Below are 21,332 nucleotides of genomic sequence, written 5' to 3' on the forward strand. Positions count from 1 at the left end.
ATTTAGCATGGAAATGCTTTTTATGCTTCGGCTCTTCAGGCTTGTGCACTGGATATATGGCATATCTAGACTATATCGGCGAGTGTGTTTTATTTATGGAACTGCGGCTACTCACTTGCCAATTGCATTCTGCGCCGTGCAGGTATATTCCCCGCCGTCCTCCTCCTTGACGTTTGATATATTCACGTGGCTGATGACATCGTCGTGGATGGTAACATATTGACCCACTAAAAACCGTGAGCTGTCTGGGATCTGGAAAAAAATTGCGAGGGGTTTCGTCATCATCACAGTGGGCCAATTAGCAAAAGGCACTCTTTTGCAGGATCACACAGGTTAGGGAAAATCACAGAGCCAGGAGTTGAGGTGAAATGAAAAATGCATGTAAATCGAATTGATTGGAATTGCATAAAATTTGCACTGCCCATTGAAAGAGGCTCTCGTCTCTCTCCTCACTCTCTCTCAAGGAAAATGAAAATTTATGCAAATAAACGAAACAAATCCTTGAAAATATATAGCAAGAGGAAAGATGAAAAATGAAGAAAAAGGCAACACAAAATTCTTCAAACGAAAAAATTCGAGTGGAGCAAAAGCAAAAGCTGGGAATCTAAAGTATGCACTAGAGTTGCCTCCTCCTCACAAGGATTGCGGGTTCAGAGATTGGTTTCCTTTTTTTGCTTTTTTGAGGATAGCTTTGACTGGGGCAAAAGGGAAAATTCGGCTTGGTAAAATATTTATGCATATTCCCGGGGAAATGGAGATGAATGGAAGCACAGGGACTGTGACAAAATATCTACTCGATATATGGCTCAGCCTGCGAACTATCAGAAACGGAAATGACGGAAGCGCTGCCCTGCATTTCCGTCTCTCATGCTCAAGTTTGGTGGCTAAACTCACCGGAAATCCGTCCAGAGACCATGTAAATTGAGGCAGTGGATTTCCGGTTGCGACGCACTTCAATGACACCGTCGGTCCCGGCTGCAACGTTTGCTCGGAGAACCAATAAAGCAGTTCCGGCGAGGCATCTGCAATGATCATTAAATGTCCAAGTCAGTTTTGGAAAACTTTTGCCCAAATTAAGAAGAGGGGAGAGTGTGGGGGAATGTTTCATTAGTGTCGGATTTGCATATATGTATGTCCTGGATCCATATGTGTGTCTACTCCTTTTCCTGACTTTTTCTGTGGAGAGAAGATTGCATCGATGACTTGCTTCTTAATTATGCACATGAATGAGTGACTTCGCAGCGGGTGGGAAAATCTATTTGAGATGAGTTTTTCCAGGCTTACACAGTAATATATTTCACATCGATTGTAATCAAAATTAGTGATTTAAACAAGAATTTATTGCTCAATTGAATCATCATTGCCGTTGACCAGAACCAGATTTCGCACTTTTCCTTGCCAATGCATTTCCTTTGCTTTCATTTATTATTTTCCTTTTGGCGTTGCTTGTGTTTAGACAAGGCAAACGGAAAATGCATTTGACAAGCCAGCCAGAAGCAGCAGCAGCAGCAAATGTTATCCTGCTGATGGAAATTGTATCAATTTCCTTTGGCGCAATGGCAGGATTCGGGATTTTTCAGCTCTGCTTTTTCCCAGTTATAAGCTGCCATATTTATTTGCTCTCGCACTCATGTTACATTTGAACATACAGACACTCAAAAAAATTCAAGGAACTACTATTTATAATACTAATATATTAAAAATTAAGTTTAGTTGTATGTTGGTAAAATTACCCTTGAAAAGATTTAAGAAATGAGGAAGTATAAGTAGACCTTTAATATATATTTTTACACTTTTACTGATATAAAACTATTAGACATAATTTATTACCCATTTAAACCTTACAATTTTCTCATATTTCTTTTAATACCCCAATTTTTTCTCAGTGCACATATGCCATAGAAATTCGGTTGCAGCGTTGACACAATTGCTGCCATATCCGGCCGCTTAATGGCGCTTGGCTTGTCCTCGGGGTCTGGTGGTTTCTTTCTTTTTTTTTGGTGCGGGTCGGGTGGGTTGAGCTTTTAACACCAAAAGGGCAAAAAGGATGGTGGTGCTTCCTTTTTCTGATTTCTCCCCCCTTACCACCTCGATTGTGCGAAGCATGCCAATAATATATCGAAATCAATTTCCGCTTGCGCCTAAAAGCAAATCACAAAATGCTGCCAAAGCGACAATGCGCGAATGGCGTCTGGATGTTGTGTTTATGCGGGACAGGATAACGTGATGGCACATCTGTAATCATGTTTTAGGCGACAATAAAATTGAATGGCATATAGAACAGGATATGTTTACTATGCAGGGGTGTGAAAGAAGCTATTGATGGGTTTTTGATGGGTGAAAGATATTATTTTAAAGGGCAGTTCCGGTTGCGATTCTTAGAACATATATATTTTGATTTTGATTGATTTAATTGATTGATTTCTTAAGCACCTCTGTATTCTTTATCACATTTTTTTGTTTGTTAAACCGAATAGCGTCATCTTCTCTATGCCAAAGGTATTCTTTTTAATATCCTATAAATTTCCTACAAAATCCCAATACTTCACCAAGAAATCCCATATTTATTTTATACATTTTCCTACTTGATATAAAGCTCTTAATCATTCACATATCTGCCGCACACTAAATAGCACTGATCCCCGATTAGAATTAATCGCATTGGGGCCACGCATAAACCCCACCAAAAGCTGGCTCATTCATCGTGTGTGTGTGTGTTTTGTGTGTGTTTTGCCCTAAGGCAGCTAAACGATACAATGTGCTATCCATTCTTCCCATTCCTCCCACCAATAACATCCCTTAACATACCAACTCCCCCTCGTTTAGTGTCTGCGGCTAGATTTTTAGTGCTGGTAATAAAATTAAGTCGTCGTCGCTGCGTTTTATGGGTAGCAGCAGGAAAAACATCTCCCCATTATTGTTTGTTGCTCTGATTTGTTGTTGAAAAATGTTAGCAATTTGCTAAATTAGAAAATAATGAAATGCAATTATGACAAACATTTATTTGTGCGGTCTGCGGTCGTCGTCATTCGCTACAGCTTCGAGGAGGAAATTACGCTTTTGATTGAGATGTTGTGCGGGGGTGTGTGTGGTGTGTGGTTGTGTGTGGTGTGGGTGTTGTGTACTCTCATAAGTGGTTATTAATGGCCATAACGATAGATGGCCAATTTATGATTCCCATTGGTCCAACGGGTAGCATTACTTACCGCCCAACTGCAGCTCGGCGGTGGATTCAATCTGTTCCCATTCATTGGAGACGAAGCATTGGTACATGCCAGGATCCTCCTTCTGCACCTTCTTGATGATCAGTCGAGGGGGATCGGTGAGGATCTAATGGGGATTAAAAACATTTTCAGCTTAAATATTTATATTTTAAGGCATACAAAAAGACTCCAAATTAGTAGGAAAAAAGGTATTCTTTGCATGAATAATTTACTTACAAAAACCAATTTAATTTTGATTTAAATGTAAACGAAAGAAAACTAACTTTGGAAAGGTGAAATTAAATTAAATTATACCATGGCAGTTTTTAATTTATTTATAGTATATAAAAGGACATCTACCATAACTAAAATATATTAAAATATGTCACAATATTCGCATTCTTTGAATTAATATTTATCGTTATTTATCAATATCAAATCTTAAGAATTTCATAAAAGTTGTACTGATAAAGACAACATGGCGTATGAGTAATAAGTAGTACAAAATTTATGCTGATCAAGAATATGTATGATTTATAGGTTCGGAAATGACTCCTTAACATAGATACAAGCTTCTGACTGCCAGGGTATACACATAAATCTAAACAAGTTAGTTTTTTAAATGAATTAATTCATTTTACTGTGTAAAATACTTATTTAAAATTTATTTATGCTCTGTTAACCACATTATAGTACATTTCTCTATCATAATCAATTAAATTAAATGATTGACATGGACTTGATGATGGTATCTCACCTCGACACGATTGTCCCGCAGGATGGGCTTGCCATCGTGCAGCCAGTTGACATCGTGGACCGGATGTCCCGAGACAATGCATTGAAATTGCGCATCCTTATCCACATCGACCGTCTGCACCTGTGGCTGCAGGTGTGCCGTCAGAGGAGCTAAGTTTTTTATGGAGGCGATTTAGCGTTTTGAGTATCCTTTATGGGGGATTTTTTCTCCTCGAACACACACACACACACACACACACTCACCTGTCACCGTTAGCGACACTTGGATGGTCTCCTCGCCCGCCGTATTGTTCACCCAGCACAAATATTTTCCACTATCCTCGAGACGTGCCTGCAATGGATGAAATCAATTGGCAATCAGCGCGGCTTCCTTTCACTCCTTTCTCCCTGGTTTCACACAGGGTTTTTCCCCCTCTTTTTAACACTTAAAAAAATTGTGTACTCTTGTAAAGTTTGTTGTAATAAAATACGACTTAAACATAGGAAATATGTAAAGAACTAATCGTATGTAACTTTTGTTATGATCAGGAATTTTCACACAAGTTATTTACCACTCTGTTTTTGATTTAAATGAATTGTCAAATAAAAATATATGAAAATATATGTTTGCATTTGTAAAACATCCAGAACTTCTTATATATGGTTGATTTTTAAGGATGCAAAATGGTTTTTAAACCTGATAAGTTTGGTTGTCATTCTTAAAATAAATTAATAATATTGTAAGCTTTATAAATAAATTCATTCTATACTTCCTAAGCTCTAATTCCCCCAAAACATATTGCTTTAATTATTCAAGGTGTGTATGTATTACTTTTTATGTTCAATAAAAATCTTTTTAAACTTCAATTACGATTCTTTTGCTATCCTGGTACGCACCTTGGTGATTTTAAGGAGTCCTGCGGATACGATGGTGATGCGTTCGCTGAGTTGCAATGGCAGCAGCTGTTCGTTCTCCTCCTTGAACCACCTGCAAAAAGGAAAAACAGGATGACAGCGAGATGAAATGCTGGACAAACAAAGGGCCAAGGCAAAGACAAACAGCAAGGGGGTAGGGGGGCAGCGGTGACACAATAGCGGGCGGGCGAAAAAAGGAAAGGGAAATCGCAGATCGGGAAATTCATTTCCGCTTTATTTGCCCAAGATTTTGACAGTTGAATGGAGCAGAGCCCGTACCCTGGCTCGAGCTTTAAACAAATTGAAATGACGATTGAATTATCAATAATTTCGCAGCGCTCGCTTTCCTCTTTCCATCCTTTTGATTGTTGGCTTGTTGTTCAGGTCGGAGTCCACATGCCCGATGAAAATATATATTTCCATAGTTCGGAAAAATGATTGCACTTAAGTGGGCATAACGAGGGAAAGTGGGCGTTGTCCTGCCTCCCTCCCCCCCCCCCTGGAGTGGGATTTATTCATACACATATATGTATATATACATATATGCATATGCATTGCCTTATTTAAAGGGTATTTATGCTCTGATTGCAGATCGAGTATATCGATTACTTTATAGATATTGTGGCCAAAGATTATCAAAAGTATATTTAATGAAACTTTCTTGAAAGGGTTAATTACTAAGAACATCAATTCTTTATTTTGGTAAATGTACACCTCTAGAAAGGCTGCCTAAAAAAGTGTTATGTTATATTATATTTTAAATAACATGTAGCCACATTTCCTTCTTTTTGAAGCAGCTCTAAAAAAATATTCATAAACAGTTGTCTATTTATATTTTCTGTGATATAAAATCTCACAAAAAAGAAACTATTTTTAAGCCTTTTTAATGAGTTATGAAATCTTGGTTGTTTCATTTTTCTTTTTTTGTTTCCAAGTCCTATATATCCATTATCATATATGTATATCCTTTGTAAAATATATTCTTTTTAATATATATTATTTATAATATACATCCTGTATCATATTTTCAATAACCACATTTTTTTGCTGAACTTTAAAGAGATATCAAATCGCGCATTTCGTTTTTCGTTACTTTTGAGATCTTTTGAGAACTTTTTAATTGAATAAAACCTATTTACCTTAATTAAAACCCCTCTTTCAGGTACATTTTTTACCCCACTTCCATACTTTTTTTTTTTATAAAGAGTATTCCCCATCCATAGGCTTTAACCCCGTTTTTCCATTTATATTTTGTATGCATTTTTTACCAAAAGAAATCGCATTCAGCTGCGGAGGCTGAAAATATCCCAATTGCGTAAATCAACAGATTTTTTTTCCCCACCATCATTTTTATCTGGTGCGCGTGTCATAATCTGTTTGATGGCTGGCCACGCCCACTTGCAGCCCCCGCCGAAGGCCCCTCAATGCAATTGGATTGCATATTTTTTTTTTGTTTCTTTGCCATGAAAGTTATTGATTTTAATTTGGCTTTAATTGCACTTGAGTGCTTTTCTTGTCTTATGACGACGATGCAGGCAAAGGCATGCGCCCATTGGCATTTCTTAATTAAAATCACGGAAAATGCTGGGAATGCACATACTCGGAGGAGTTTTCAGGACGCGACTCAGCTATTTGCATATGAAATGCCGTTGAATTGGAAATATGGTCAGTGATTATCAACAAACTGAATCAATATGGCAAGCGAATCGAACACAAGCAGGACGATGACGACGACACAACAAAGGACTTGCCGGCGAAACAAAGGCTTCGTTCGCCCGAAACTATGCAGCTCAAAAAAAAAAGGAAAAGGGATTTCAAATGGGAAAAAAAGGGGCGAAAAAAATAAGCCCCAGAAAAGCCAGTGAGCATGGCCAACTATTTCCACATTTATGAGCCAGGACCTCCAGGTCCTCGGAAAACAATGCAGCAACAGCGGCAAACAAAACTCATCGTCATCGCCTCCCCTGCAATCCTTTAGAGGTTTTTCCTTCTTTTTTTTTCTTTCCTTTTTCGGAGGAGGCGGCGGCGTCTCCGTCGTCCTTTTCGGTTTCCTTTTTACCTTGGCGGCACAGCGGGAGACATCAAATGAAAGGCACTCTCGCGATGTGGCACATCCTGGGCGCATTTTTTATGCATGCAGCAGCAGCAGCAGCGGCTCCAAGGACTCGAGCGTAAACGAAAAGCGGAGGACAGCCATGAACCGTGGAGCACCGTCAGCTACAATGGCATATTACATGGCATCCAGCTCGGACAGGGACATCCTGGGATATCCTTCTCCGCCTCCTCCGGCCTGCTGCTCCATGCATGTTTTAGTACCCGAAAATCGCCATGATGAGCCAAGTGCCAAAGTGGCCAATATACAACAGGGGGCCTTCGCTTTTGTCCTTTGAGTGCTAAAAACTTGAACGGCATTTCAGAAAGCAATTTGCCCTTGTCGGCCATAAACGATGCTTGGCTTTTTTGATTGATTTGTGTCTCTGTCTCTCAGAAGAAGAGAAGGGGAATCCCATTCCGTACGAGACAAACGCCTCCGAGAGTGCCCCAATAAACAAGTTTGATGTACGTAGGCGCAGCCTACCACCAATACCAGCCAGCTGTGTTAGCCTTACTCAAAAAGGACCCCAGGCATAAATTTTTGGCCCAAAAAAGAAATGTCTACCAGCATGCAGAGTATGCGATAAAGTTCCGGCAATCCTTTAAGCTGAAGGTCTTACATGGCTTAGAAGTGGAGGTTTCTTGGCTAAGTATCTGGAAAAAGTTGATATCTTTTACAACTAACTTGTCGCTGTTTAGTTTTTATGAGAGAGGTAACCCTTATCATAAAGGATAACTGGCGAAATTTTAGGAAATAATGTTGAAAATTTAAGCTTCTCCTGGTTTATATTTGATAACTAAAATAAAACTAAGACTGACTTGTTGCTGAATATACTGAGAGAAAAAAAAAAACAATCATTTAAACCCACTGATATTTATTTGAACGTTTATCCTTTACTCATCTCCCTAACTTCTTTGAGAATCGCATAGAGCGGCATTCGAACTTATCCTCAAAATTCAAGGATAATGAATTACTTTTTTCTGTATCAATATTATTTACTTCTAAATATATTTAAGTTCAAGCTTATCCTCCTAAGACTCCTGATTTATTATGTTAAATCCCCTCCCATCCGGGTGATCCTTCCTATTATCCATCACTGACCTCTCTTACTCCCCTGAGAATCGCATAGAGCGGCGCTGATGGGCTCAAGCCTAACCTCGAATTCGACCCACTTCGGGGCATGCCGCAGGGTATTCCCCTGCCGCCATGCGCTCCACATTTTGACAATTTGGCTGACATTTTTATTATAATTTTTTTTTTTTTTTTTTTTGTTGCCTGACATCGCGGGCATCACATTTTTTCGCTTTTCGGTTCGTTTCGCTTATTTTGTTTTGGCCATTTTGTTGTTGTTGTTGTATTTGCCAAAAGCGTTAAATATTTCACATTGTCATAAAGTGTGCGCCAACTGCGGCTGCGGGAGGCGGTTTTTGGAAACCCGCTTGGAGCCGGTTGGGTCCCGAGTCCTGTGAAACGGCCACGTGTTCCAAGAGGTCCTGCACATGGTTCCGCGATGTTTCTCTTGATTTTTTTCGACGGCGTTTTTCGTTTTTATTTTTTGAGAGTGTGTGTGTGTGTGTGTGTCGTGCGGTTGTTGTGTTTTACTCACCGATATGTCGGCACCGGATGTCCTTGAGCTATGCACGGCAACGTTGTTTGGCCATTAAGGACAACATGCCGCATCGAATGCTTCTCCACGTTGATGCGCGGCTGTACCATGCCCTTGGGCTCCGTTACAATAATGCGGCCGGGATATGTGGAAATTTGTATTTCACCTGGGAACGAAACGATAAGGTGAGGAAAACTGATGAGAAATATGGCAGAAAAATTGCCCAAGTGATGGCAGCTGACAGTGTGTGTGTGCCCCCCCTACCAGTGGCATTTACTTAGATTTAAAGCGTTGGCCTACCCACAAATTTATGGCATGTCCTGCGGATCCTCCATACCTTCACTTCCGTCCCCTTACATGTATGTATATATTTTAATTAATTGAAAGTAAATGAAAGCAATCAACTTGATTGCCGGGACCACCTGACTGACCTTTCCACTTTTATGGTTCTCTTCGTTTTTGCTCCCCCTTTTTTTTCTCCCCATTTTTTCTCAATTTTTTCCTCTCTTGTTTTTTTTTTGTTAGTTGGTCGAGCTGGCAGAGAAACCTTCATTACAGATGCAGACAGGACACGCACAGCCTCTAAATCAAGGGGAAAACCTCTACTGGGTCAGAAAATCAGGGAAGGGTACACTCAACAAAAATTAATGGTGTATTGATTGATTTTAGGGAGTTTTGAATAAGGAAAATTAAAAGGAAATATAATATAATAAAATATATATTTATAGATATATGTATTTAAGAAAATATACAGAAATACTTGCTCCATATTGCATTTTATTATTTTTTATTATATTATATATTATATTATTATAAAGAAAAAATAAAAAGACTTTAGTTTACTTTAATTTTATACCCTTGCAGGGTATTCTAATTTCAGTCAGAAGCTTGTAACTTTTAAAGGAATTATTTCCGACCTTATAAATCATATATATTCTTGATCAGAATGAAGAGCCAAATCAATCTAGCAATGTTCGGGCAAAAAATAAATTTTGAAAATTTGGCTAAAAATTTAAAAAAAACGGTAAGGGTAAGGTAATCGTTAAAATTGTCAAAAATTGGCCAAAATTTTAATTTTGTTAAAATATTAAATTTAGTATGCAGATTTATTAACCTGACAAAAACTAACATAGGACAGGTTTCGGAATTGAAATTAAATAATTTTTGGGCTAAGTTATGAATTTTTTAAACATGGATAATTCCGAAAAATTGTCATATCAAAATATTGATAATTATCGATTTAAAGAATGCCTATTTATGATCGATTTTCGATTCTATCCAAGAATTACAAATTAGAAGGATACATAAACTATAAAATCCCTCAAAAACTATTAGTAGAAGCTAATAAAAAATAACTTAACAAACTTTAAATCTCAATTTTTCATTGTGCATCAAAATCTATAACGAACTTTAGAGATATCTGATGGCTGTATGTTGTATTCCGTCTAACTCAATTCTGCATCTTCATTATGTCGGCCATTGTTCAGTTTTGGGGCTCCATTGTTTGGCCACGGCTCATTGTCTGCCCGGCCTAGTCAGCGAGTTATTGTGCTAAATAAATGGATTTTTGGTTTAAATTGTAATTACGTGTGGCGGCAGCCCCGGAGAACCCAAAAAAAAAAAAAAAACCAAAATCCAAAAGCCGCTGGCCAGGACCAGGTAAGGGAAAGGAAGACCTAATGCAGTATGCAGCCAGGAGATGGGAGCTGGGAGTGTGTGTGTGTGTGTTCTGGGCTTGATAAATGAATTACTCATGACCAGGACTCCATGGCACTCCATAACCCACTCCTGCCGGCTCATGTTACACTTTTAATGAGTGCCACTCGAGCTGGTTTCTGCGGTTGCCATAACGGGGGCCCAGATCACCTAAATTGGCATTGTTTCGGCCGTATCCTACACACACACACACACACACACACTTATATACGGACGCATCCTGGCGGCGCCGCATTTCCAGGACTCCCCAAATTAATATGCAGCTCATAATTTTCGCTTCTGGCCAGAACTCGAGCGCAACTTGCGGTTTTTGCGGCTCGATTCAATTTGATTAATTAAGCAAATAGCTGGCGAGCAGTAAAACCGCAAATGCCTCGAAGGGCAGAAGGCAAACGTAAATGTAAAATGTAGCAGGAAAATTTTGAATACAATTCAAGGCAAAATAATAGCATTAACGATGAAAATTTAAATTATATAGTATTTTTTAATAATTTAATAGGCAGACTATACATAAACTCCTTTTTTTGTAAGGAAATTAGCAAGAATTTCTTATTTAATGACATATAATCTGCATTTAAATATACAAATTTAAGAAAATTCTCTACCATAAATATGCTATATTTTATTATTATAATATATATATTATATTTCCATTTATAAATTCCATCTCTAAAGATGCAAACAACCAAGTTGAACTGTAAATAAAACCCGACAAACACAACCACTCGCTCTCTCCTTGCATTCACATAAAGAAAAGATTGAAAATGAAAAGAAAAGCGGGTCGAACTGCCATTGGGGGAAAAATAGGGTGCAAAAAAAAAAGTATGAAGGGAGTGAAACTTTTATCGTATTGATTGATGATGTGAAATATGCGCACAAAGGCTAATAGAAATTCAGCTTAAGCGTATTTTCACACACAATAAACTTCAAATAAGCGAGCAAACACACACAGCCGGGGAATTTATCTCGAAAAGATCTCACGTATTGGCCTGTCGACACACAACCAGAATCAGATATATATAGTATATATCTATAAATGTGAGTATATATATACATACTCCCATTTTGGAGCGAGACTGCCAAAACTCCCTGGAGCTCAATGCCCTTTGCCCGGCGATTGAATGTCACGCATCATAAATTATGCACAAAAACGACAAATTGACTTTGGCCAGAGAACAAAACTAGTGCTTGTTTGCAAAGGGTTTTTCGGAGTTCTCAAGTCAGGCTTAAAAAGGACCAGAATATGCTGCATTGTTTATTTTGCCAATTACATTTTTTATGGGTAGATTTTGGCTTTGGAAAATGAATAAAGAAAGAAAAGATTGATGTGTATTCAAAGGGAAAATGAAAGCTATTCAAACTAAGAGAAAGAAAGGGAATTAAAGGATAGGTAATGAGAGTTGTAATCTATATTTTAACTACAATTTAGTAATAATTAAAATAAATAAATATAATATATAATAAATGTAAAAATAACAAGTGATACTCGATGGAGTTTAACAGTGTTCAGCAATTAAATAAAATAAAAGATAATTGTGTTAATTTTTCACTACCCTTTAATGTAACAACCTTAACTCTTCAAATACAGAATCTGTAGAATTTCCCTCAAAGGGATTTCCCTTGGAAAAACACCCCTTTAACTGTCGTGGCATGTTCAACACGCACAGAGGCCCCGCTCTTGGCTTATTTATTCAACTTAATTATAGCTGTCCCGCCCCTGGACCAACAAACCGGACTGATCCGGATGCTGGAGTGGAGTGTCCTGTCCAAAGTGTTCAGAGTGTCCAGAGTCGACCGGAGTATCCTTCGATTCCGGAGCAATTCATGCATCCCTCAACCGGACGATTAAGCTGAAAATGCGATTATCACGTACCTGTCAGTCTATTTACAGTGCGGCATGTGTAGCTTTTGTACGCATCATTGGGCCCCGCATTATTTATGTACAATTCGCCATTCGATAGCACCGTGTACTTGCCACCGATGTCCGTGTTTGGATATAGATGCATACCGGTGTCCTGCACCCAGGCGGTAACCATCACGAATTCCGACATGTAGCTGGGCACCTGGCGATAACAGATGGGGATAATATCGAGAAATTATATAGAAAATATCAAAGAAACTCTTTAAAATCGAAGAGGAAAGTATCGTAAGAAAGTCTTGTAGATTGTAATATATCAAAGAATATAGATAAATTGCTTTTATTAAGACCTTGATTAACTAATCTTGTGAAAGGGATTTAGAAATAAATCCTGAGAGGTTTTTTTTAATAAGAATCGGTTCATATTTATTTAAAATGAAGTTTATTCCTTATTGAATTTATCAATAATTATATAGTAATAAGAAAGTCTAACAAGAAAGTCTTTAAATAGAAGAGGTATGTATCTTAAAATAGTCTAGTAGGTGGTAATATATCAAAGGAATGCAGAAAAAATGTTTATATTAACCCTCGATTAACTAATCTTGTGAGAAGGTTTTAGAAATAAATTTTTTTTTTTTTTAAGAATCGGTTCATATTTATTTAAAATGAAGTTTATTCCTTATCAAATTTATTGATATTTTTCAAGCATCTCTAGGACATTAAGGACGAGCATCATCAGTGCAGTGCATTGGTGAGATTAACAAATTTGATAAACATTTTCCAGGGGAGAAATGAAAATGAGATTTGTGCGCGTTAAGTGAATTTTGCGGTCCAGCTGTAATTCGCCAGGACTCGCTCTCGCTTCCCCATCTCCATCCAACTACATACTACTTGCACTAGCCTAACCGCCATGCCAGCAAAGGATGTGAAGGATATGAATGTGGATGCGGATGCGGATGCGGATGTGGCAAAACACGCTTACGTATACGCTTACCTGACACTTCAGCACCGCCGTGTTGCCCGTCATCACGTATTCGTCGTGCACCTGCACCGTGTACTTCTGGTTGACGACTGTAACGAATTAAAAAGCATATATATTTTATGCAAATTGCTTTGGCTTTTTAGGATTACAAATATTGCGCATACGCAGCGTGGCCAGAGGCACATCTGAGAACGAAGCGAAACAATTATGTTTACATCCCGTCGTCCCTCTACCATTTTGTTTTTATTAGCCAAAGGTCCTTGCATTTGACTCCCCTTTTTTCGGGACTTTTAATTTTTAATGTGGCGGCAGGACCACATAAAAAAAGGGATCCTGGCAGCGACAGGCGAAATATGTGGCACATTAAGTTCCGGCGGGCCCTTTGTAACCCGGAAAAGCCACGTTATCCTAAACATGTCCAACACATTGTGACACTTTACAAAAGTGTGGCCGTTTGTCAGTCAGCCAGTAGGACGAAGGACGAAGGCCGCTCCAGGAAAGGGAACAGAGGCAGGGCAGTTAAAAAATTGGATTTGGCAATTTGAGTTAAAGATTTTTTCGCTGTCCCCGTCCAAAACCCCTCGGAGTGCTCAGCACGAAATTAAGAATGACAAGGATCCTAACCATGACTGAAGTGAGGCAGAGCGGCACAGTGGTGCAAAAGGGGGGAGAAAATGGAATAAATTAAATAAACTGAATATAAAAAGTTTAAGTAGAACTTGTTTTTAAAGAGAAATATGTCTAATGAATATATAAAACATTATTTGAGAAGTCTTAAAAGAACTTTTTTGTATTCAAATAAGCCTGTTTTTGTATGGTACTTTTTTCACTCAATTTTAATTTAATACATTATGTTAAGTGACTCTTTTTGTATGTCTTTCAAACCACTGTGCCTGTGTGAAACGGCTTTGCATCAGTTAAAAGCACAGCTCAGGTCTAGTTGCTGCTGCGAGTGGCAGTTGGCAAATTAATTAAGACGGACAAAGGCAATTTTCAACTGGCGTGCGTAAAGTGCGTTCCATTGTTGGTCCTCATCGGGGTATGTCCCTTCGAGGGCTAATCGTAAATAGATTAGGTTCAAGGCCCCCCAGGACCCCAAGGATCCCCCCCCCTCGAAAACTTATCTCAACTTCCTTTTTTTTTGTTTTGGCGGAATGCTAAATTCAGATCACGCTTGGCTTTTTCTGGTTTCGGCATTTGTTTGCCAAACTTTAATATGCTCAAATTGGATAAAAGTTTAATTTGAAAAGTTGTTGTTATTGTTTGTTTTCTGCTCTATGACTGTACTTGTTGTTGCTGTTGTGGCTGTTGCTGGTGACTGAAAAACTTTGTGACAACATTTTATTATAATTCCTCTGGCCACCACCGCCGCCGCCGTCGAGCTATGTAGTTTAGCACAATTTTGTTTTTGTATCTTCATTATTTGTATTGCCGGTCTCCCCCGAATTTTTATTCCTCTGTTTTTTTGTGTTAATTTTTTTTTTGTTGTAGTAGTTTTTGGTGCACACAGACTCTCTCTCTCTCTCTTCTATTTTTGTGAAAAGGGAAAAGTTTTTTTCGCCTTTCATGTTGCATTTTGCATGGAAATTTCCAAACTGAAGGACAGCCTGGGGCCGCGGGGCAGCCAACAATGTTGTGTGCAGGAAAATGGGAGGAAAAATAGAGGGGGATTTTTCAGACAGGACAGGAACAGGACAGCTGGGCAGGAAAGTAAGTATGAAAGCTAAGTTTATAGTCGCCGGCGCACAAAGTAAGTGCAAAAAGCAAAGCGAACGGGAGACATTCGCTGCACTCGGATTTTATGCGGAAATTCATTTCCGTTTTGTTTTGTATGTGGCGAAAGTTTTTCCTGCATTTTCCAAGAGAGTGGAATGGGGGGGTTGGAATTTATGTTTATGATGTGCGTGCCGGAAAGATGCTTTTGGCATGCCAGTCTTCGCTGATTTGCAGTTATTGTACGGATTTCTCCCCGACGCCGGAATGTTTACTTTTTATTTAGTTTTTTGTGTGTTCAGTTGTCATTGTGTCTATTAAATTATCATTTGCAGTGGTTTTGATTGCACAAGAGGATTTCAATAGGAATTATATGACTAAGAGGGAAGTGGTTTTCATACTCTATAAAGCTGTTTTAGTGGCATTTGATTGGAGTTAGAAATATGAGTTATATTCTGTATACAAGACTCTTAAATTTGAGTATATATTAGAGACTATATTAGTTATTTATTTTATGCTTATTATTATTTATCAAGGAAACTAATTTAAGAATATATAAAATGTATACAACCTTATCTTCAGCCTCTCTTAAAGCCACAAGTTGATGTTCTTCAACTTAAATCATAAAAAGCTACAATCAACTTGAAAGAAAATTGCATTTCTGTACGGTTGCCATGGCAAATGAGCAGCTTCATATGCAAAACTCTCACAACTAAGTATCCGGTTGCAGGTTTTGCCAGGTTTGCCAGGTTGAAAATATAGAAAGGAGCAAGGAGAATATTGAAAGGGGAACAGGAACATAGTTGGAGCATCCTCAACAATGTGCATTCAACTAATTAGAAACAAATTACGCAGGTTTCATACACAAGCAGCCAGCGGCAGACTCGCCAAACTTTTCTAGCTCATTCACAAACTTTGTGCCGGAGTCTTGCAAGGACTTTTCTATACACATGCACAGGATACACCTACCTATCTTTTGCTGGGAGTATAACTATGACTATGACTATGAGTATGAGTGTGTGTGTGTGTGTGTGATGAAATGCAAAAGTGCAGGAAAAGTCAGCGCTGAAAAGTCGTGGCTGCGGCAACTTTGTGGCTCCCAGCATCATTCATCACTGTCAGCAGAAGTTTCGCTCAGCAAAAGGAGCAGCGAATGTCCTGTGGCCTGACAAAACCAAATGCCAGCAATTGCGTTTAAGCTTGACTTGAATATATATGGGGGAGAATTTGTCAAGGGTTTTTTGTGTTCTGTCTTTCTTGTTTGGTTTCTTTTTTCTGCTTGCAAAAGTTGCGCTAATTACGCGCACTTAACCAAAGCCCCGAGTCCTGAGTTCTAAGACCCAAAAAGTTCACCAGTTCCAGTTCGCATCAAACTAAGCGCTGCCAATTAAAGGAGACGACTCCCGGGCCAAAAATGCTCACATTAGCAACAGAATTACTGGCCAGCAGAGATCGCTGATTCTCTACCCAGAGAACTTTTGCAAATTAGGCAAAACGTTTTGCGCCAAATCTACGCGCTGTCAAATTGTTCAAGCGGAAAGACCGCCTTCTAGAAATTTTCGGGGGGGAAAAAACAATTTCTGGCTCACATAAAAACGAAGCGGAAAACAAAGAGAATGGTCAGAGAAAGAAGACGAAGAGGAGGAGGAGTAGAAGGAGAAGGAGGAGCTGTAGGAGACCACAAATAAAATAAGCCGGCAGACATGGCGTATACGTAACGTTGAGTATCTGCTGAAAAATGGCCGCCGGACGTTGGAACTTTGCATGGCCGGCAGCATGGACAAAAAGCTACGCATGGCAAGGCTAGGTACACTCAGAAAAATTAAAGAAAATTACGAAAAATATATGCAAGAATCATAATTATGTAAAACCCTAAATAAATCACTTGTGTAATATTAAAATTACAAAAGAAAACTCTTCTACAAGAAGTACTAACGTTGACATAAGTTTGTTTTATATTACTTATAGTTTCCCTTAACTCAACTTTTTCTCTCAGTGTCCCCAACATGTGTATGCGTGTGTCCGGACTCTATCTTAGATCTTTGCGGTTGCGACTTTGTGCTATTTGTTTTGCTTTGAACTGACTTCTCCGTGGTCTCCCCTTTTTTCCGCTCTGCCTGTTAATTAAACGCAACCCCAAAAACTCAAGTGGACCCTTTGAGGATTAGCCTTTGGTTTGTCTCAGTCAAAAAGGCCAAAACCCATTTATATGGCATATCTTTTATGGCCATTGCTAATTGTTGGTTCTCTCACTCTCTCTCTCTCTCGGTCCTTTTGACCAAAGTGGTAGTAGAACTGCCCAATGAGCCGCAAAATCTATGCGACATGTGATGGCAATCAAAATGATTGCCCCGCAGACATCCAATGGCCGAGTTTTAGTTTCAGTTTCAGTTTCTGTTTGAGTTCATTAATGCAGTTTAGTGAAGAATGAGAAAGTTTTATTTTATTCGGTCGCATTAGAGTTGGTTTCGTTGTTTCGGGGAATATATAAAATGAATAGTCAATACTCTGTCAAGAATATTAATATTTATTTGGTGATACTTTCAATACCCTTGCAAGGCAATACATTTTTAGTCAGAAGCATAAAACCTAGTGAAGGAGTCTTTTCCAATACTTTAAATCATATATATTCTTGATCAGAATCAAAAGATGAATCGATATTACTCATACGCCATGTTATCTTTATAAGTACGACGTGTCGAATGATTAATGACAATCTTTATTCGATTTTTCAATTAAAATGGATTGTAAACTATAGCGTTATTTAATTTTAATTATGTATAATATCATTTTATTTGATATTTCACCTTTTGAGGGTAATATAATGTTATTCAGAAGATTGTAAATTTTAAAGGAATCATTTCCGACCCTATAAAAAAAGCTAACTTTATAAATTCCTTTTCTTATAATTTATTGTAATTATAAAAAAAAGAACCCCTTAAGTAGCTGCCCAAACTCCATGTGCCACTGCAAGGACACCATTTATAATGAGGGTATTCCCCTCGCAGTCAATTCTCACACACTGAGGCGCCAAATTAGCGCCGAGCAAACCAATTTTTTTTTTGTTCGCTTGGCTTGCGGGGCATTGAAAGTGGGCATAAAGAGGATGTGTGTTGGGCGGAACCGGAAGAGAGCGAGGAGTCGCCTGGCCGACAGCATTTGCCGGCAGCAATAGTAATTAAAACTTGCGTTGCCTGCTTTTAGGCTTCAGTTTTTGGGCGGATTGGTAGTGGAGCCGGGATCTGGGATTGGGATTGGGATTGGGATTGGGGCTAAAATGGGCGGCAAATGGGCGCGAAAAACTTTCCAATTAGGCCAAAGTTTCCCAACAAACCACAACAACAACAACCACTGGCACCGTCGAAAGCCAAACTCACTTCGTCAGCACAAATCAACTTGGTGGCCATAAATTCCCCGAGTTTCATTTCGTTTTGGTTTTTCCTGTGTTCAGCCGCCTCTAGCCGTGTTTTACGTAAATTAATTAAAATTTATTTCAACTTACCGCCGCGCACGTGAACCTCGCGACTGAGCACAGTGCCCACCAAATTGCGAATTTTGCATCTGTTGTGGAATAAAAAGGACAAAGGATTAAATATTGATGTGAACTGAGGTCTGAGTCTGAGGTACTGTCTCACCTGTAGACGGTGGCATGCACCTCGTGGCGGTACTTCTCGGCGGTAAAGGGATAGAACATCATGCTGCCATTGGAGAGCTGGAACACCATGTCCTGCTGCGGCGGTATGGGTGTCCATTCCACCTGGTTGAGTCAAGAGAAAGGATAAATGAGAAGGTGTCAAGGAAAAGGGAGGTTTACAGAATTAAATTGTAATATTTTTAACTAACAAGAAAACGAACTACAATTTCTCAAGATTAACTTATAAGTTTGTTAAATAAATTTCCAATAATAAATGTAATATTTTTGAGTACGAAAATAAATAAATAGAATTTCTTTTCAGTGCAATCGTTTAGCATTTGTTTATTGGCCAGTCAATTAACTTGGAAATGAGCAGAGGCAAATGCCGCACAGCTCCATGCATAATTAAACAGCAATATTAAATGGCGGTGAAGGAGAGTCAAAAGGACAGGGACAAGGGAGCTAAAAAAGAAGTCCTTCGAAGGAAGTTCTCACCTCCGGCGGCGGACTGCCGGTGCCCGAGCATTCTATAAGTCCACCCGAATTGTTGGAAAACTCGACGCGATGCGGTGGCTCGTGTAGGAATATCGGTCCCTGCAGATCCAGTCCATTCACAATCTGGCTGGTCTCGGCTGCAAAACAGAATGAACGGTGAGAAAAGGCAAAGAAAATTCGGTGAAAATTCGTTGGAAATTCGTTGGGAATTCTGGGTGAGGGGGTGAAGGAAATTTAAAATTTTAATTAAATGAAGGCGGAGTGTGCGCTCTGTGTCCTGGTTGGCCAAAGTTAATTTCAATTTTTGTTAGACCGGGAAACTTTTCTCTGTCGAAATTAAGTAGCGGGTCCTGGCCAGCGGCGGCTCCTGGCTCCTGGCTCCTGGCTACTCCTCCACCTCCTCCTCCGCCTCCTCCTCCCCAGGGGGGGACAGCTTGGCCTAAATTTTAATGAGGCGTCGTGAGTGCCGCTGGCCCGCAACAAAGGCTGCTCCTCTGCGGAGACAATTACTTTTCACCTGCCACCGGCCATTGGTGTGTGTGTCTGTCTGTGTGTGTGTGGTTTGCTGGCCACAAAAGCCGCCTCTAATTGCTTCACCAGCCGCTGAGCATTGCATAATTTCGGTGGGAGCCCTACTTAAAAATTGCCTTTGATGCGGCTTTTATGTCATATTTATTATTCATTCGGAGCCAAGGAGGACAGGACACCACTTCGAGACTCGGGAGATGGAGATGGCCCCGGACACGTTAAGGCGTTGTCTCCTGTCCAGAAAATAACTAGAAATTCATGTGCAGCGGGTGAAGCTGACTATGACACATGAATAATTTAGGCAAAAGGATCTTTCTTTTGACTACACTTGAAATTGAGAAAGTTTCTTTGGTCAGAAAAACTGGTGAATTGGATTCTGTCTTTTTAGAATTTTTTAAATATTATTGATTTGATTTTAAATTGGAAGCAATTTCTTATTAAAATATTATAATATAGTATTATATATATCAACATTTTTAGATAAATATTTTAATTAAAGATGTACTTCGTAGCAATATCTTTGTTAGAGGAAGTATTAAAAAAAACGCCTCTTCATTTACTAAGTTATATATTTTAAAACTAACATTATGTTTTGAAAAATATCTTTTATTTTGTGGGAACAATAATAATAAAATTAAGTTGTGGATAGAAATTTCTTATAGGAGTTTCTTACATGACTTTTACCTTGGCGATTTCATGCCTCCTTTAATTTTAAATCTCTTGCAAATTGAGGTCTCTATTAAAGTAAGTAAAATACTCTAAAACAAATGGATTTATATTACTCAACATTGCCTGTTTGACAAGAGAAAATATTCAACATTTGATACTTTTTTTTTTTAATTTTAATAATGAATAGACATTCCATAATATTCACTTTTTCCTTCGCCCGGTGTAAATGTTTTGTGAAAATTGTTAGTTTTCTTGCAGAGAGAGATATTTCTATCACTTGCTGTCGGACGAAAGAATCCCCTTTTTTGGCAGTTGTCCTGGCCACAGGACTTGGACTTGGCAAACGATCCTTCCAGCTCTCTCTCGCTTTTGCTACCGCTCCTTGTGGCACTCTCGACAACAGCAACCGCAAAGTATGCAACACTAAATTTGTAAGCAATTTTCAACCCCAGCAACGCCAACAACAGTCGAGCAATAATATGAAAAATTGTTTTGTCAAAAAGGCATTAGGCGGCAGATAACGACGACTATGCTGCAGCTCCTTCTCCTGCTTGCAACATGGGAGGACCAGGCCCCAAAGTGTAGCAAACTTTGTGCCACTTTCGTTGCGGTTGCTCATAGCCTCCCCCCTGGTTTTCCCCCTCCTTTTGCTTGCCTGCCTGGCAACACGCTGTCAACTGCAATGCCCAAAGGAAATGCGCCGCAAAAGGACCAAAATGGAAGGAAAAAATATATATATATAAAAGCAAAATGTTTGCGGAAAGTAAAAAGTGTTTGCCGCAAGTTTTCTGTTCTCTGGCTGCCACCACATGACGACGGGGGAGCGCATTAAATTTGCAGTTTTAGTTTTTAAGTCACTTAAGATAAAGTTTCGAGAAGAAGAAAACTTCTCTCACTCTCTCTCTCTGTATCCGGCAGACACGGTCTAATGAAAATTTAATTATCCATCCGAAGAAGAGCCTTTTTGGACCCGTCCTTTCAATCCATTCTATCGCCTTAATTGCAATGCGTGTGTGTGTGTGTGTGGGTGAGATTTGCCAGGTAGGATTTCAATTAAAACTTTGTCTTAGGCCCGAGACAAGTTGCAGCTAATTAGAGGAGTTTCCACTAACTCCCACTGATGCTGGCAGAGCCAACTGTCACCGGAGTGTCCCACATTTCATCGGCTGGACAATGGACAAAG

At 39.1% G+C, this 21,332-nt stretch overlaps 1 protein-coding gene across 8 annotated transcripts in view; it reads right to left on the bottom strand.

Moving 5' to 3' along the window:
- Dscam4 (Down syndrome cell adhesion molecule 4) overlaps positions 1-21,332 on the bottom strand; it is a 51,403-nt gene that overhangs the window by 15,783 nt on the left and 14,288 nt on the right. For all 8 annotated transcript variants that reach the window (XM_020952032.2, XM_086834687.1, XM_086834681.1 and 5 more), the window contains exons 3-14: positions 18,953-19,089; positions 18,459-18,580; positions 18,326-18,384; positions 13,123-13,199; positions 12,144-12,333; positions 8,555-8,720; positions 4,836-4,926; positions 4,203-4,290; positions 3,961-4,109; positions 3,207-3,330; positions 895-1,022; positions 116-252 (exon numbers count right to left, since the gene is read on the bottom strand). In XM_020952032.2, coding sequence (XP_020807691.2) covers positions 116-252; positions 895-1,022; positions 3,207-3,330; positions 3,961-4,109; positions 4,203-4,290; positions 4,836-4,926; positions 8,555-8,720; positions 12,144-12,333; positions 13,123-13,199; positions 18,326-18,384; positions 18,459-18,580; positions 18,953-19,089 — 1,468 coding nt within the window. The remainder of the gene's footprint in view (positions 1-115; positions 253-894; positions 1,023-3,206; positions 3,331-3,960; positions 4,110-4,202; positions 4,291-4,835; positions 4,927-8,554; positions 8,721-12,143; positions 12,334-13,122; positions 13,200-18,325; positions 18,385-18,458; positions 18,581-18,952; positions 19,090-21,332) is intronic.

Source organism: Drosophila serrata, unplaced genomic scaffold (assembly GCF_035046125.1).
Source record: "Drosophila serrata isolate PLE 108 unplaced genomic scaffold, ASM3504612v1 contig_273, whole genome shotgun sequence".
NCBI classification, from domain to species: domain Eukaryota; kingdom Metazoa; phylum Arthropoda; class Insecta; order Diptera; family Drosophilidae; genus Drosophila; species Drosophila serrata.